Source organism: Alosa pseudoharengus, unplaced genomic scaffold (assembly GCF_046254945.1).
Source record: "Alosa pseudoharengus isolate Yale_2024_CS ecotype anadromous, Long Island Sound unplaced genomic scaffold, YU_APseudo_1.1 YU_APseudo_1.1_scf_6, whole genome shotgun sequence".
Taxonomy (NCBI): Eukaryota; Metazoa; Chordata; class Actinopteri; order Clupeiformes; family Clupeidae; genus Alosa; species Alosa pseudoharengus.
Genome location: NW_027468848.1, coordinates 8,226,970 through 8,245,155, shown reverse-complemented (window position 1 = coordinate 8,245,155; position 18,186 = coordinate 8,226,970). Strand labels below are relative to the sequence as shown.

At 43.8% G+C, this 18,186-nt stretch overlaps 1 protein-coding gene across 1 annotated transcript; it reads left to right on the top strand.

The window, feature by feature from the left end:
- The first annotated feature begins 3,877 nt into the window (after nucleotides 1-3,877).
- Nucleotides 3,878-11,787, top strand: LOC143105604 (tripartite motif-containing protein 16-like). Its single transcript, XM_076269629.1, has 8 exons — nucleotides 3,878-4,486; nucleotides 4,995-5,090; nucleotides 5,195-5,428; nucleotides 6,306-6,477; nucleotides 8,600-8,632; nucleotides 9,100-9,159; nucleotides 10,611-10,667; nucleotides 10,999-11,787. Exons 1-8 carry the CDS (start codon nucleotides 3,893-3,895, stop codon nucleotides 11,514-11,516), a joined length of 1,764 nt encoding a protein of 587 aa, XP_076125744.1. The 5' UTR covers nucleotides 3,878-3,892; the 3' UTR covers nucleotides 11,517-11,787.
- Nucleotides 11,788-18,186: the final 6,399 nt, after the last annotated feature.

Below are 18,186 nucleotides of genomic sequence, written 5' to 3'. Positions count from 1 at the left end.
ACTCTGAACCCAGATCAGAATGTTGACTCATCTGTTTTCTGTGAGAGAGCAAAGACTCTGAGTGGCTTCATGTGTGCAGTGAAGCTGATAACAACATTACATTTACATAGTGCTTTTCTCAACACTCAAAGCGCTTCACAGGGAAGGGGGAACCTCACTAACCAATGTGTTGCACGGCAGCCATTATGGATCAGAGCGCTCACCACACACCAGCTTGAGGTGGAGAGTGATTGAGCCAATTATACTGGGGGATGATTAGGGGGCCAGATTGAATGAGCCAGGTTGGGAATTAAGCCAGGACACGGGGAACCCCCGACTCTTTGCGAAAAGTGCCATGGGATCTTTAATGACCACAGTGAGTAAGGACCTTGGTTTAACATCTCATCCGAAGGACGTCATCTCCTACAGTAGGGGAGACCGGGGTTGGTTGTCACAATTTTTACTCATGCATGAATTGCTCATCTTCAAAAACTCTTTCAGCAGTAATTCCTACATGAAATGAAAGCTTGGGGTCTTGGCTTTAAATGTGTATATTTTTTACTTTTAGAATGTATTGTAACAGGGAGCAATTAACCATCAAAGACACTCTGACACAATGTGACAATCAACCCCATCACGGGGTTGGTTGTCACAGGGTATGGGGTTGGTTGTCCCTATAGAGTTTCAATGGGATTTCAGTGGTAAAATGGGATCTTAAAAAATGATGTGTAACTTTTTAGTTTTTTAAGCTAGAAACTGCAAATAAGTTTTAATATGAATACCACCCCTATGATAGTTGTCATCAATGCCCCTTATGTTTAAACAATGGGATTAAAGGAGGTGATCAGTTACTTGAATTGTCTACTGTGTTGAGAAATTAAATGAAATCATTTTCCGTGCTAAAACCTCTTTATTATCATGTAAGTTGCAAACAAAGTTGCAAACACAGTGACAACTGTGTCTCAGTGACAACAAACACATGTGACAACCAACCCCACGAGCTATGTGACAACCATCCCCAACTGACCTATTGACAAAGATGTTAACCTAGCTGCCACATGGCTTTAACTTGATAGCTAAAATATGACTCAAAATAAAGCTACTACCTTTGGCTTTTTAATGAGTGTTTTGTTTTTGAACTACTAATATCCTACAAGCTCTCAATACAAAAACAACACCAACATGAAAATTTACTCTGACCCATGAAATTTAAAAATTGTCTCCTCACCTCAATGCTGTGTGTCTGCTCAGCAAAATTCCTAGTGCAAATGAGTAAGCTATCAAAGGGTAACATTTTGATAGCAAAATTTTTCCACAGCATCACCTAGTGTGCCTGGAATAAGCAATGTGACAACCAACCCGTGAGACAACCAGCCCCGGTCTCCCCTAGTGTCCCCGTCACTGCACTGGGGCGTTGGGATCAATCTTTTTGGCCAGAGGGTAGAGTGCCACCTACTGGCCACCCACCAACACCACTTTCAGCTGCAACCTATAGGGCCCTATTATGACAATCTCTAAAATGTATGGTCACTGGCGAATACTTTACACAAATTTCGGGGTTTGTCCAGTCCATATTGTGTGTGGTTTAGTTATGAAACGTTATGAAACATATGGCGCATGAAACTGTTGAAACTGAGTTTGTTGCTAACGCTCACATCACATGCAGTTGGACATGGTGTTAGCCTGAGATGGGATCATGGTCAGGTGATCAAGCCTGGCAGAGAAACCAAGTTAATGGTTCAATTCAATGACACTCCACATGAAAAACATGTATGCATGCATGAAGTCATAATTGATCTCATAACACATTTATTACACAAGCAGTCCCTTCTCTGTGTGGGTGAGCAGCAGCCCTTTAGATGAGTAGAATCATATTACTCATTACAATTATTCTACATCATTCTACTAACAGACACATCACAATCATTTAACAGCCCACAGACACCTGAGTTGTTTTCCAATAAGATATCCAAAGAGGAAGAAATAAAAAATAAAAATGGTACAGCCCAAATCAAAACTTCCATCCATTTCTTAAATTTAAATCCCCTATAATCCTTTATATATTTTAAAATAAATAAACTATTTAAGCCTCACAGAGATTTAAAGAAAGCATAAAACACATCCTTATAGCTTATGAAAGACTGGTCCACATTTGAATGCATTACTCTTTTTGTCAGATTTATTACAGCCACTTACAGCAATAAAATAATATTAAATTGCTTCTTATGGTCCTCTGGCTGTGCATTGAAATCATTTCCTTAAAAAAGAATTTGTACACACAGTCCTGTTCTATGGACAGATGCGCTGAAACATCAACAATTGTTCTCGCCTAAATCACCACTTTTACAGTGATCCAGGAAGTCATTTTTCCCTTTAAAGGGCATTTTCCAAGGTGTACATCCGGACGTGTTAATGACCACTTCTGTTCAGATTTATGGAGTTGCGTACCTCACATCCATAAGTTCCATTTTGGGAGACACATGAGAATGTGTTCATACAACAAAATGTACATAATCAAATGTGTCTCAGACCACCTGGGCAAGTGGTTTGAGTGATTGAATCACAGTGTGTCTTGGTCCTTTGCGGCCGGGGTGGTTTGATTCCCAAACCCGCCACTGCAAGTGTGTGTCGCTTTGGGTAAAAGAGTCTGCTGAATATCAGTCAACTTTAACTTTGGTCCTTGTTTATACTTGTATTAGCACTGTCCACTTATGATGAGATGGCCAAACACACATTTTAAAAATGAAAACAAAGTATAAGGTCCTAGTGTGGAGAGGTGAGGTGCAGGAGCAGCACTTCCACCAGTGGCCTACAGGGGGCCTGCTGCACTGGCGTTCTGTCATCACAAGGTGGCAGTACAAATCCATGGATTGTTTGGGTCAGTGCATTCTCCTTATCTTGTTCTCTCTCTCTCTCTCTCTCTCTCTCTCACACACACACACACACACAATCTGAATCAGAGAGTATTGTCATCTTTCAGCCACTCCCATTCTCCCATCATCTGATAGAACAGGAGCCCAGACACACGCACACGCACACGCACACACACACACTCACACAAACAATGATAGAGAGAGAGAGAGAATTCAAATTTAATTCAGATTTTCTTGTAAGTGACTGGCTCACATGTTTTTTTTAATTAAATACCAGTATAACCAAGTGGAAAAACTGATAAATTGGCAGATTACACAAAATTTGAGGATCTGTATGACACAACCGACTCAAAGGACTCAAGCCCAAGTCAAAGGCTGAATCTTTTGTAAATCTGAAATTGTTTACTGACTCCACATACTGTAGAAATAAATAGCTGAAGCATTGCTGGCGGATTGTTATGGTAACAGCCATCTCAGGCATGCGGAAAGACACGACTCCTATAGTCAAGCACTTCTGAGCTAAATTTGCATGAACATAAGATATTGGAGCAGGATGGTTATATCACCTTAAGCCACGTTTTTGGGCCCCTGGACCAGCATGGGACTCCCACTACAAGGCCTTTGGGCCCCTGGTCCAGCATGGGACCCCCACTACAAGGCCTTTGGGCCCCTGATGTCCATGTTCATGTGGGGTTTTGACTCTAAGAGCCTGAAGAGGAAATGGAGACCTTAAATACAAAACCAATCTGTGAAGATTAATCTGGAAAGACCAGTTTGATAACATGCTTCAAGCCCATGGACACACCCAGCCACCTCAGGCATTCTGAAAGACTAGTTTGAATCGATCTTATAGCAGCATAGTATGATCACAGTGTGTTCCAGCAACTTTAATGCTAATATAATCCCACCCCTTTAGATAAAGTTGCCGTCACTCCTCTTTATCCATGTGGCAGCCACTCCTCCTGATGATAATACAGGAAACCACAAGTGACCTTTCACACTGCTGTCTGCTCTCCTGCTGTGTGTGGTCAGGACAAGACATGGCGGACGCCTCAGACAAAAGACGAAAAAAGGAGTCTTTCACTTGTCCAGTTTGTCTGGATCTACTAAAGGATCCAGTCTCCATTCAATGTGGACACACGTATTGTTTGGGCTGCATTGAAGGCTGCTGGGATCAGGAAGATGGTAAAGGCGTCTACAGCTGCCCCCAGTGCAGACGGACATTTAGGCCAAGACCTGCACTCAGTAAAAACACTCTGATTGCTGAGATGGTGGAGGACTTCAGGAAGACTGGACTCCAGGCTGCTGCTACTGCTCAGTGTTCTGCTGGACTTGGAGATGTGGAGTGTGACGTCTGCACTGGGAGAAAACTCAAAGCTGTGAAGTCCTGTCTGGATTGTCTGCTGTCTTACTGTGAAACTCACTTCAAAGCTCACAATGAACTACACCCTGGAAGACCTCACTCAGTGGTTGATGCCACAGGCCAGCTACAGGAGAGGATCTGCTCACGTCATAAGAAGGTGTTTGAAATATTTTGTCGTACCGATCAGAGTTGTATCTGCTATCTGTGCACGATGGACGAACATAAAGGCCATGACACAGTCACAGCTGCTGCAGAATGGGAAAACAAACAGGTGAGTCTTATTTTATTTGAAAGGTGTGATACTCATATAATGTGTTTGGATAACTGCAAGAACATTCTTCTTCTTAAAGTCTACTGATTTTCTACAGAGTCTCTTTCTCCATAGAGAAGACATCATAGCAGGTGCAAAGTGCAAATCTGTCAAACATTGACATGGCAGCATGAGTGAAATATGATACAGTACAAAAGGTCCAATGTCTTCTCAGGCTCTGAGCCAGCTTGACTTGTGATTAATGCATGATGTCAGAGCTCCTACAGAAAACAAATAAATAGAGCATAGCACTGTTCTCAGATGCTCTCTGTTGCAGTAACTGTTCAAATGCACTTCCTGTTAATCAGATGCACTATGTATTTTTTTAATGTACTTCACTTTTTAAACTATGTTTTTAGTATTGCCCATTTTTGCTTTTGTTCATGCAAAGCACACTGAATAATTCTGGTGTATTAAATATGCAATATAAATTAACTTGCCTCAAATATGTCTGCCTTTTTATCAACAGAAGCAGTTGGGTCAGACCCAGAGGAGATTCCAGCAGAGAATCCAGGAGAGAGAGAAGGAGCTGCAGGAGCTGAGGAAGGCTGTGGAGACTCTCAAGGTGAGTACTGACCAGAGGAAAGATAACACTGACACCATGAAACACTTTCAGCTTCCTCTCCCTCTGTGTGTCTCCTGCCCTCCTCTTTGTGTGTCTCCTAACAGAGCTCTGCACAGACAGCAGTGGAGGACAGTGAGAGGATCTTTACTGAGATGATCCGCTCCATTGAGAGAAGGCGCTCTGAGGTGACAGAGCTGATCAGAGCTCAGGAGAAGGCTGAGGTGAGTCGGTCTGAAGGACTCCTGAAGCAACTGGAGCAGGAGATTGCTGAGCTGAAGAGGAGAGATGCTGAGCTGGAGCAGCTTTCACACACAGAGGATCACATCCATTTCCTCAAGGTAACATTGACCTGTCCTCCTGAAACTGAAATTAAATGTAAAAAATATGTTTATTTAGTAAATACCATCCTGTGCAAAAAATGTCATGCTCATTTTAACCGTAATACAATTCGTATGTGTGTGCCATGATGTGTGATAAATATGAAAAATGAATTGTATTGCTTTACATTCAATAAGACTGGTATTTGCCATCTAGACTGCTTCTGAAGATCGGTCCATGGATCCCTTTAACGTCTTGTGTTACTGCTTATTCCATAAATCCCTAAAACCCACAGGTGTACCTCAAACAGTTTCTGTGAACTTAATTTAGAATCTGGACCCTTCCTGGTTTTCAACTAAATGAGCCAGTAACCAAATTAGGTAATAGGACTACTGCACTATCATTCTGGTTTACCTGCCCTTTGATGGGGCTGTCTAGTCTGCTGGTGGCCCCTCCCTGGGCTCAAGGCTAATTAAGAAAAAGGCCTGTTTACCCAGCAGCTGTGTTAGTGTCATGTTATGCTGTAGGGGCACTGTAGAGGTGGTCAGTACAGTATGCCCTCCCTGATGCCAACCCTTACTAAAAACAACAGCTTGTGTCATGGCCTCTCTTCCCAGTCCATGTCTTCTTCATGGTGTTTGGATAAAGATACTACAGCACACACATTTAAACACACTAATGCACAATTACACACACACTAAACCAACTTATATAACCCACTATGTCTGCAGTCTTTGGGGACACAGCGCTGACTGAATATTCAGGTGGACTGTCTCACCTTGTGTGTGTTTCTGTCTGCAGATTGTTGTGTCAGTTACTGGTGCTCCTTGCTCTTTGCAGAGTTTCAACCAGCATGACATTTGCAATAAACTCAACTTTTATCTTTTTTCTCTGTAGAATATTCCATCATTCGGAAAATCTCCTCGCTCTAAAGACTTACCCAGCATGACCTTCAACCAAAGTTTCCCTTTTGAGGCTGTGAAGGAGTCTGTCTCTGCAGTGAAGGTCCAGCTGGAGGAGAAACTGGATAGCATCTTCAAGCAGGAAGTAGCCAAGATATCTGCAGCAGGTTGGGCAATCAGCTAAAATTGGCACAACCATAAATTACTGTAGCGTTCAAAGGTTTCAGGACGCCAAGAGTAGTTCAAAGCAAGCTTTAATACTCGGAACGAGGGCAGGGACTCAGACACAGAACACAATGCACACAGGGCAGGTCAAGAAGACACACACACTACACATACAGGGGAGGTCGCAGCCCCCCACACAAAAAGGATCACACACGAGGGAGAACTAAAAGGGAAACATGTCACACTAAAGACGCTAACTTTACACTTATAACTAAGGAGAAATACAGACATAAACCCCCCGATTGTTCACCCTCAAGTCCCAGCATGCCTTTCGGTGGAGAACGCTAACACAGTCTTTATGCGCCGACGCTACATAGCTCCCCCAACAAGCCGTTGCCGTCCTCGGCAACGACCACGAGGTAGCCACATGCTAGCGTCGGCGCGCGTCGCCCGCCACTCAGTCCAGTGCGACAGTTCCGCCAACTCACGTGGGGTGCACGCGCCGCAGGAGCTCACTCAACGGGGCGCCACGCTGCTAGCAATCCAATTCGGGCGTGCTAGCAGCCACGTGGCCGACCCGCTCGTCACCAGCTCCCTCTCAGCAGCCGTCCTCAGGCTGCACTTTCCGCGGCGTGTCACCACGGCACTCCTCCTCTCCAGACGGGGCCCTAGGTGGCCTTACAACCGTCGACACTGTCCCAAGCACCGGAACTCACGGGTCAACTGTCGCTGCACCTCCGTCGCTCCGCTCCGTCGATTCACCGACCAGGACAGACAGGCTCCGGTTCCGCTGCAGCCGGACAACCGTTGCTGCCTCGCTCCGTTGTCCTGCTCTGCTCCCGGCCCGCTCCACTCCGTCGTGGTCGCGACGAAGGCTTGACCCTCCGAGGTGGCCATGCTATCAAACTCCACACAACGAACTTTTTTTTTTTTTTTTTTTTTTTTTTTTTAAAGGCGCCGGCCAACAGGCCAACTAGAACTAGCGCCTAGCACAGCACGGTGCCCCTCACACGCACCCAAAAGTTAGCACACACCAAAACAGTCACACACTAGAGAGCTCTCTCCCTCTTCCCTACCCAAAAGTCCTCGCACCCCTCATGGCTCCAGAATGGCGCGAAGCAGGCGCGGCCGCCCAGGCTCCCCATCCTCCTCGCCACTTCCATCTCCCCCGCGACAAACGGACTCCTCTCCGGGACCCACAGTCGGCCCGTCGAGGAGGGTCGGAAGAGAGCCGCCAGCTCTCGCTGTCTCTCCCCCGGCGGGGGCAGCCTTTCCGGCCCCACCTCGAATGGCAATCCTCGTGGCCCGTCCTCCGCGCTGCTCTCACTCTCGTTCCCGCTCTCGCCGCCGCTCTCCTCCACGCTCGCCCCTGGCGCGCTCTCCGCCACCAGCAGGCCCAAGTCTTCTCTGAGGAACCCGCTCACTTCCTCCTCACGCGGCTCGAGTCGACGGCCCTCCTCCTCCGAACAGAGCTCTCCCGGCGCTTCGTCTGCCGCGCGGAGCCAGGCCTTGATGATTGCGCCCCTCCTCCTCTCTCTTCGTCGCCGAGCCTTTGTGCGAGCCTTCGGAGCCCTTAAAAGGGCTGGCGGGAGCTCGATCGGCCCCCACCCCGGGGTCAGGTCGCCTGCCCTCACGTAGACTCCCGGGGCAGGGGCAGCTCCGCCACTCAGTCCAGCGTTGGAGGCATCCATCTTCGAAAGTCACTTCTGACACCAATGTAGCGTTCAAAGGTTTCAGGACGCCAAGAGTAGTTCAAAGCAAGCTTTAATACTCGGAACGAGGGCAGGGACTCAGACACAGAACACAATGCACACAGGGCAGGTCAAGAAGACACACACACTACACATACAGGGGAGGTCGCAGCCCCCCACACAAAAAGGATCACACACGAGGGAGAACTAAAAGGGAAACATGTCACACTAAAGACGCTAACTTTACACTTATAACTAAGGAGAAATACAGACATAAACCCCCCGATTGTTCACCCTCAAGTCCCAGCATGCCTTTCGGTGGAGAACGCTAACACAGTCTTTATGCGCCGACGCTACATTACTTTTACAAGACACTGTTATGTTTGAATTGTTATGGATTCATTTTGACTGTACTTTTTGTGTCTCTCAACAGTGGCACATATCCAGATCATCCAGTCTTTAGAATGTGAGTTACATGCCATGACATTATGTTACATAGTGACACGGTGTACAAAGTAAGTATAAGTATAAATACTTTTTTGATCCCGTGAGGGAAATTTGGTCTCTGCATTTACCCCAATCGGTGAATTAGTGAAACACAAACAGCACACAGTGAACACACAGTGAGGTGAAGCACACACTAATCCCGGTGCAGTGAGCTGCCTGCTTCAACGGCGGTGCTCAGGGAGCAGTGAGGAGTTAGGTGCCTTGCTCAAGGGCACTTCAGCCACGGCCCACTGGTCGGGGCTCGAACCGGCAACCCTCCGGTTACAAGTCCAGAGTGCTAACCAGTGGGCCTCGGCTGCCCCAAATGCTAAAAGGAAACATTTCCCAAAAACGTGGCGTACACATGAAGATAATATATAGAGAGAGATGTGTGTTGGTTTGTTCTGTAGATCCTGGGTGAATGAGTGTCTCTGTGTTGGTTCCCAGATAATGATCCTGAACTCCCAGTCAGAAGAACAGACAGTAAGGAGAATCTGCCACCATACAGTAAGTCGTTACGTTTGGGGTCTAGTAAAGGAATGATAGTATTAGTTTCAGATTAAATTCATTAGTTTCATTTAGAATCTTTTCATCTTTCAAATATTTTTTCATCTGCCAAAACATATAGGCACGGGAGTGTTGCTTTTCTAAGAAATTAAGGCCCTTTATATATTATGGGTCAACATGCGGTAAGAGGCACGAGGGTAAGAGTTTTATGAAGGATTTAGGAGAAAAAAGCAAACACACTAGATCTTAATTTATCTATAGCAACAGAAAAAGGCAGAAGCTGATGGAGATCAGAGGTAGAGTTAGAATTCAGCTTTAACAAACAGTCACCTTAAAGTTGACTCCAAACCAGTAGATTACAACCATTACTCCTGGAGATGTCTTGTGCTAATAAACTGATTGAGGTGGGTTAGGACTGAAGGTCCTCTAAACATGCCCTTGATAGATGCCTAATGAAGATGAGGGCCTCTTGAGTGAGTGCATCTCCATATACAGTAGGCTACTTGACAGTGGGGGGTTGGAGGCCTTTAAGATTTAAACAGCTGGGGACTTACTTATTATATAGATAATCATAGAAAATGAGAAAAAGTCACATAAAATAATGAAGTGTATGCAAAGTGCAGCCTTTTCTCCTTTTCTGTTCTAAGTTGTTACAGGTATATGAGTTGTTCAGACCAGCACTCTGGGGAAACTATATCATTGATTGAAGCCTGAGTAAGTTTCACAAGGTTTACAACTTATTAAGTCCAAAAGGATCAGCAAGCAGTAGCAAGCGCCTGGTGCTCTGCTGCTCTCTCTGCCTGCAGAGGGGAGGATCTCCAGCGGATCTGAAGCCATGACCTGTGCAGCGGTGCACCTATTTGGGCTGATTGGCTCCAATCACACCTGTATGGGAAATAAGGCAGAACAGAGAAACCACGGCCTGGGGGAAAGGGCAGAACCACGGCCTGGGGGAAAGGGCAGAGCCACGGCCTGGGGAAAAGGACAAAGCCAGCGGGCCGTGACTTACAAATGATTACTTGTATTTGTGCCCAGCTGGTTTTGGTCATTCAATGTGTAATATACCAACTTAATTGACCAATTTGCTTAGCAGTTTGTTGGGTTAAGGAATTGATTCAAATGGTTCCATTACATTAAAATGAATCGTTGTTTTGCTGACACTCTTATCCAGAGAGACTCACAGTGAACTAACTACAGGAACTACTGAAGCAACTTGGGGTTAGGTGCCCTGATCAGAGGCACAATGGTGGCAGCCCCTGGGATCAAACTCACAACCTTTAGGTGTTCCATTTGGAAGCTCCCGAACCACTAGACCAGCAGCCCCCACATCTGAATGTGTTCTGATCCTGCTCTTCCCATCCTGATGAATATCAGTGCTGCTTGAATGAGTGCATCTCCATCTTCACTTTGGTTCAAGTTTGGTTAGTTATAATGCATTTCTTCTTTCTCAGTGTCTGATGTCCAGGCTGTTTTTACTGAGCCAGTAACCAGAGAGGAGTTCTTAAAGTGTAAGCTGTTCTGGTCTACATACACTGAGACTAACATGTACACACACAGTCATTCATTCAAGTATTTGTGGAATCACAAACACAAACACACACACACACACACACACACACACACACACACACACACACACACACACACAGAGGAATGCAAATACACTTATTTTAATATTTTGAATACAAGCAGTGAAATACATGTTTACACTTATACAGCCATTCATACAGAATATGTACATAATCACTTACACACACACACACACACACACACACACACAACACACACACACCTAATTAAAATGCAAATCTAACTTTGTCCTCTCTTCTCCCTCATCAGACTCCTGTCACTTCACACTGGATCCAAACACAGCACACAGAAACCTCCATCTGTCTGAGGGGAACAGGAGGGTGGAGGGGAGAGATGAGCTCCAGTCATATCCTGATCATCCAGAGAGATTTGATGTGTATTATCAGGTGCTATGTAGAGAGGGTGTGTCTGGACGCTGCTACTGGGAGGTGGAATGGAGTGGGCGGACGGGTTATATAGCAGTCTCATATAAAAGCATCAGCAGGAAAGGAGCGGGTCATAAGTGTGTGTTTGGATGTAATGATCAGTCCTGGAGGCTGTACCTCACCAGCTCCAGCTCCTCTTTAAGGCACAATAATAAAGACACTAAACTCCCTCTAGTGGCCAGCTCCAGAATAGGAGTGTATGTGGATCACAGGGCAGGAACTCTGGCCTTCTACAGCATCTCTGACACAATGACCCTCCTGCACAGAGTCCAGACCACATTCACTCACACACTCTACCCTGGGATTTTGATAGGAAGTGGATCATCAGTGAAGCTGTTGTGACACACACTGTATACAGCAGGACAGAAATGTAAAGACCCCAGATACAGATAGATGCTGTTTTCACATTCTCACACACACACACACACACACACACCCATAAACACATCCCATCTCATCAGCACACATATAAGCCAACACTCACATGTAAAGATCTGGCAGCTGCCTCTCAGCTGCCTGAGGTTCTGTGTTCTTGGAGAAAACAAAAGGCCAAAACCACTCCCTCATCTCTGGACCCCAGCAGATATTACAGCGTCTGCACCTCTGGACCTCTGCTGGAACACACATCAGCACACCACACATACACTATTGGGTGGGATATGTGTTGATGAGCCCAGTGTTTCACCCCCTCTGATCCTCTCCCACAATCCACAGACGTCTGAAGTTCGCCTACAAAAAAGCTACCCTCTTTGCCCATATAAGGACATTCGGTATCTAGTGATTTTACTAATGGGAAAATAACATGGGGATTTTACTAATGGGAAAATAACATGGGGATTTTACTAATGGGAAAATAACATGGGGATTTTACTAATGGGAAAATAACATGGGGATTTTGAATTATTTCACCTGTTAAACTCTCACGGGGATAAAGAAAACGGAAATGCAGGCGTTTTGTTCTACACATTTCTGTCCTCTGCCTTCAAGTGGATACTGTGATCTTCGGTACGTTAAGACAGCACACTTTGATTTTGCTACCCCAGAGCTATATTGCAATAAAACTTGCCATAAAAGTAAATATTTATGAGTTGTACTCGAGATTAAAAAAATATATCTGATGTATGATAAAATATACACTTCTTGTTGCAACACGACTGACTCAATCTCTGTCCAAATGAATCAAATATTATAAATGGATGTTACATTTGCCCTTTTTAACAATAAAAAAATCTCACATGATCACTATTGTTGACAGGGTATATTTCATGTTTGTGAGTTACGCGATTAATTCAATAATCCATTTTTGTTTATCAATCCATCTAAAGCTGTTTGTTATGAATAAATAAGAAAGGGTCAGGGGGTCAGACATCAGTACATGATGTGGAAGAGTGTGTGTCAGTCTGAAACTAGGATCAAAAGGTCAGATCAGTCTTGGAGTCTGGCCCTCTCTGGCTCTTGCTCCTCATTCAGGCACAGTAACGAAGAGACACAACTCCCTCTAGTGGCCAGATCCAGAACAGGAGTGTATGTGTATTTGGATGCTGCTGTAATGCTATTTTCCACAGTAGAATCTGCATTTGAAAGCCTGGTCATGTTAGGCTGCCAGTTGTAGTTGCTAGTTTGTGTTTAGCTTGTTTGTCTTCATTTGTCCCTTTTCTTCTTTGGGGGCATTGCTGATCTACAAAGCACAACAAGGGGCACAAATGTGCATGCTGAAGGGCAAAGGGAATATTAAAATGTCTTACACTGGCCTTTTTGGGGTTGTGTATTGGTAGACAGCCCTAATAAGCCTTCCCGACACACCAGCTCGCTTGTCTGCCAGTGTCACCACAAAGTGAAGTATGCTGTGGCACTCTTGTGTGTGTCAGATAAGCCCCCTTTGGTTTCAGCCAATCAACTGTCGTCCTGGCCGTCGGAATCGGTCCAAATAGGAGTAAAATATTGGTGGGGACAATTTTGTCATCTCAAAATATTGATGGTGACTAGTCCCAAGCGGCCCCTACGTAAACCAACGCCCATGAGCTGCAGGATTCCACTGCACAGACACGTCTTTTGCACGTCCAGCTCTGGTCCCCTGAAGTCTGAGCGCAGTTCTGCCACCTCAGATAAATTAATAATAAATATATTCTTTCATACCAACGATATAGCGGGATGATATTGTTACAGTTAAATAAATGGTGAGTTAATTTTATGTGTGTACTGTACAGAGGTGACCAAGAAGCTAGCAATTCTTGTCCAAAATGTATTGCTACGCCAAGATACTCAATATGTTGTCAAACAGTGAATCATTTTCCCCCGTCACACTGATACTGGATTTTAGGGTTCCCCCACCTGCCAAATCCCACTTTAACCACTGCGTGTGTGTGTGTGTGCGTGTGTGTGAATTGGGGATCTGTATGACACCACCAAGTAACCACGAGTGGCAAAGTGGCAGGATGCCATGGTAACAGCCACCTCAGGCCTGTCGAAATACAAGTTTAGAGGACAACTACTAAAGTCAAGCACTCCTGAGCACATTCATACAGCAATCCAACTAAGTTTGCAATGTCATGAGAATATATAACAATTTTGGAGCAGGACTCTCCTAACTTTATTCTGGGGGATTTTAATCACTGCAAACTCAAAGGGACATTATCAGAGTTTCATCACTGTCACCTGTTCGACACGACATATGAAAACCTTAGATTTATGCTATGGTCCCATCAAAGGGGCTTATAATTCCGTTGCTTAAATCATCAGAGACCATAATATTGTCCACCTTCTGCCAACATACAAGACTGTCCTGCAGCGTGAGCAGGTGCTGAGGCAGAGAGTGGACATCTGGTCTGAGGACAGCTCTGTCTCCCTGCAGGGTTGTTTTGACTGCACTGATTGGACCGTGCTCCTAGACTCCTCAAACAACATCCCTCAACTTACTGATGTGGTGTGTTGCTATATCAAATTCTGTAAAGACACTGTGATCCCTACTAAGGAAGTTATGGTTTATCCCAATAATAAATCATGGGTTTCATCTGAACTGAACATTTTGATTAGCCAAAATAAAGCTGCTTTTAGTAATGATGATGAATTTAAGGTAAAACTAGATGTACTGCAGAGCGGTACAAAATATGACCGCCGCCCAGTCCAGCACATTTTTTCCACAAAAAGAAATCACGCTGAAAGGCCTATATGATTCTAACTGTCTCACTAAATTGTATTATCCACACTCAATTCTCACTGGTATCTGCTAGACAACAAGTACCAAAACATGATTAGTTCATAGATTTCACATGTAAAATTCATTTTATGCAACCCCACCCCCATCTTGCCTGTTCATAATTCTGAGAAATTCTTGAATTGTGTTCATGTGTGTGTGCACACGTTTATGTTTATGTGTGTGTGTGTGTGTGTGTGTGCGTGTGTGCGTGCTTGTGTGTTTGTCTGTGTATGTGTGTATGTGTATGTGCATGCGTACATATGTCTACTGTGTGAGTATGTGTCATACGTATGATTACTGTGAATGTATGTGTGTGCGTGTGTATCTGTTTATGCACATGTGTGCACATGGAATGGGTTAACATGACCCCTGGAGGCAAACATACAGAAAAAATTGGTCATCCTAGGCCCTACGGTTCTCAAGATATTCACAGAAAATTGTGTCTGCCCTACCCTCCTTTCGGGGGGTCCAGTCCAGCGGCGGGGCTACAGATCAAAACAAAAAATGATGGTTCCATGCTATCCATGTGGGGTTACATGCCCACCAAGTTTCGTGTACCCCGGTCTTTCAGTGTCCCGGGAATCCTTGTTGGTGTACGGTCACTAAATATACACATAAATCATTTTATTGTAAGGCCCCCCATGAACGAAAGTTCACAAAACTTGGCATGCATTCGGAAGGTGTCATAATGATCCTACACTTTCAATTTCGTGCAGTTTTGACCATGTCAGCCAGAGATATTGTGATGAAAACACCTAATTATTTGCTTTTTAATTTTTAACTAGGTGGCGCTATACATGAAATAAGTGGTAATGGGATGGGTTGACATGCCCCCTTAAGACCAACATACAAAAAAAAGGTGGACCTCCTAGGCCCTACGGTTCTCGAGATATTCACAGAAAACTGTCTCCGGCCCCCTACAGGCCAGTTGGTGTATAGTAACATAAATTAATTTATTGTGTGGCCCCCCATGAACGGAATTCCATGAAACTTGGTGTGCATTCAGAGGGTGTCATAATGATCCTACACTTCCAATTTTGTGCAGTTTTGACTATGTTAGGTCACAGATACCTGCGATTACAACACCTCATTTTTACTTTTTTGTGTTTAACTAGGTGGCGCTATACATGAAATGAGTGGTTATGGAATGGGTTGACATGGCCCCTTAAGATCAACATACAAAAAAAATGGTCCTCCTAAACCCTACGGTTCTCGAGATATTCACAGAAAACTGTGTCTGCCCTACCCTCCTTTCGGAAAACGATGGTTCCATGCTATCCATGTGGGGTTACATGCCCACCAAGTTTCGTGTACCCCGGTCTTTCAGTGTCCCGGGAATCCTTGACGGAAATTTGGAAATTTAAGAATAAAGAGGCCAAAATTAACTATAAAGACAAGACAGAGACAGAATTGAGAAGTAACAACCCAAAAGTTGCCTTTTTATCAGATACAAGTCTTATGGAGAGTCTAATGTGACATAATTTCACTGTGTTAGTAAATGTTAATTTATATTAATACATATTATTTATCCAAATCTTGAGAATGAACAAAAGTTGTGACATGTATCACTTCATCTATAATCAAAGTATTGCAATGCAGCTGCAGCAGGTTTGTGTTAAACTGTTGATGATTCTATACGGAATGAAACTGTCATCAAATATGCTAAATACATGCAGTTGCTTTTCTTGAAATATTTTAAGGTTATCTGTCTAATGAGATTGTGAAAACTGATGAAGAGAGAGAAGTGCAAAAACTTTCAGCATTGGTTCATCACCAGGAAAAATACATGAACCAATGTATTTTTCCTGGAATGTGAATTGAGCATGCCCACAAGTTTCAATGGTTCAACTTGAATCAGAACATATTCTAAAGGTGACATGATATAGGCGATTTGTGTGGCAAACTATATTCCACATGCCTACATCCATTAATGAATTCATAAAGACCACGCTGCCTTCCTGCTTGCATAGTTGGCTTAATGTTTGTAATCATGTCAGTAGGTCATTTGTGCGTTGTGTGTCCATCCTCCCCTGTCTCCATCGTCCACTCTGCACTTCCCCCATGCTGGATAGAATAGCAACTTGCACTGCAATGGCTGCCAACAGGTTTCCCCACATGCTTTGGCGCCAGAGGTCACACTGTCAACACACCTTTGATGAGCATCATGTGAATATGGTGTTTTGCTGCCACTTTGTATGTGACTGCTTACTGTTATGAAACACTATGAGACAACATACTTTGTGTTCAACAGTATTACAGAATGTGATGCAGATTTTTTTTTAAAAGGGATAGAAATGTACTTTGTTTAACTTTTGTTAAATTCCTCTTTTCAAATGAATTTTGACAAAATGTCAGGACAGAACATCAGGCATTAATGGTATTGCGAAACACACACTATAGCAGCTAGGTGCAGAGTAAAAGTACAAAGAGAGATATAAATAAAATGTTATTTTGTACAAAAAATACAATTTTATTTATATCTCTCCTTGTACTTTTACTCTATGGGAATGGTAAATGTATGAACAATTTATTAAATGGTAAACCATAAACTTAATGTAACCAACATCTTGAATTTCCCCTTGGGGATCAATAAAGTTTCTTTCTATCTATCTATCTATCTATCTATCTATCTATCTATCTATCAATTAAACTGAATGGACAATTTATTAAATGGTAAACCATAAACTTAAAGTAACCAACATCAATTAAACTGAATACAATGTAAAACTTAGTAGGTAACTACAACAAATGAGATGTTAGATAAACCAAATAAACCAAGAATACATAAAATATAAAGAAACCGAAACAAACCCAAATGAAAACACATGCATCTGCTCCAACCCATTAACTATGTCCTCATATTTAAATGTATTCATTTAGCAGACTCTGTTCTCCAAAGTGACTTATGTCAACCATATTACAAGGGCTGATTGTCCCCAGAGCAACTTGGGGTTAAGTGCCCTGCTCTCTCATTCCTTGCTCAAGGGCATAGCGGAAGCCGGTAATGGAACCCACAATGCTAGTCTAGCTCCTTAACCACTACACTACCACCGCCTGTCATATTCAGCTGGCCAGTCATTGGTCAGTTTGTGTTAAAAGATATGTGTGAAATTCAAACACAGACTACAGTGTAGTTCTTTATCTGCAACTATGCACAGATACTTGAGTGTAATGAAACCATGGTCAGAGTGCTGCCCACTTTACATTGCCACATTGTTACATTAATATCAGACATTTACAGATATTTTGAAATCACAACCAGAAGTTATTTATTTTCCCTGGGCATTGGTGAGTTGACATACACTGTAGGCTAGGCTATGTTAACTAGTTAAGCTTTGGCCAGACGCCCTGTGTGGAGGTCACACAATGACCCTTTGTGTGGGGGATCAGATGGCCATTTGTGGATTTCGGGCAGGCAGGTACCTTGCATGGTGAATAATAAAAGTGATTATTACTTTACATTAGAGCTGTCAACACTAACATCATGTAAATCTCTTGCCATGCAGAATTACATGCCAATCTTTGACAATGACAAATGTGTTTTGGCCTTGATCTGGGTTGCATCAGAGCCCGTCTATGGAGAGCCTTGCCACTCCGTATTAAGTCCCATTGTACCGAATTTTGGTTGCAGTTCCACTAGATTTCCACTGGGGGCGATCGCCATGAGTGCAGAATGAATGGGAGTAAATGGAGCTAGACGGCTAAATTTGCCTCTTTCACCTGATTGTCGTTGACAAATCTCAGATTTGATTGTAGTTTGTATAACTTCAACATGGGTTATAGGTCAAAAGTTGAATGAACGAGTACTTATGTCCT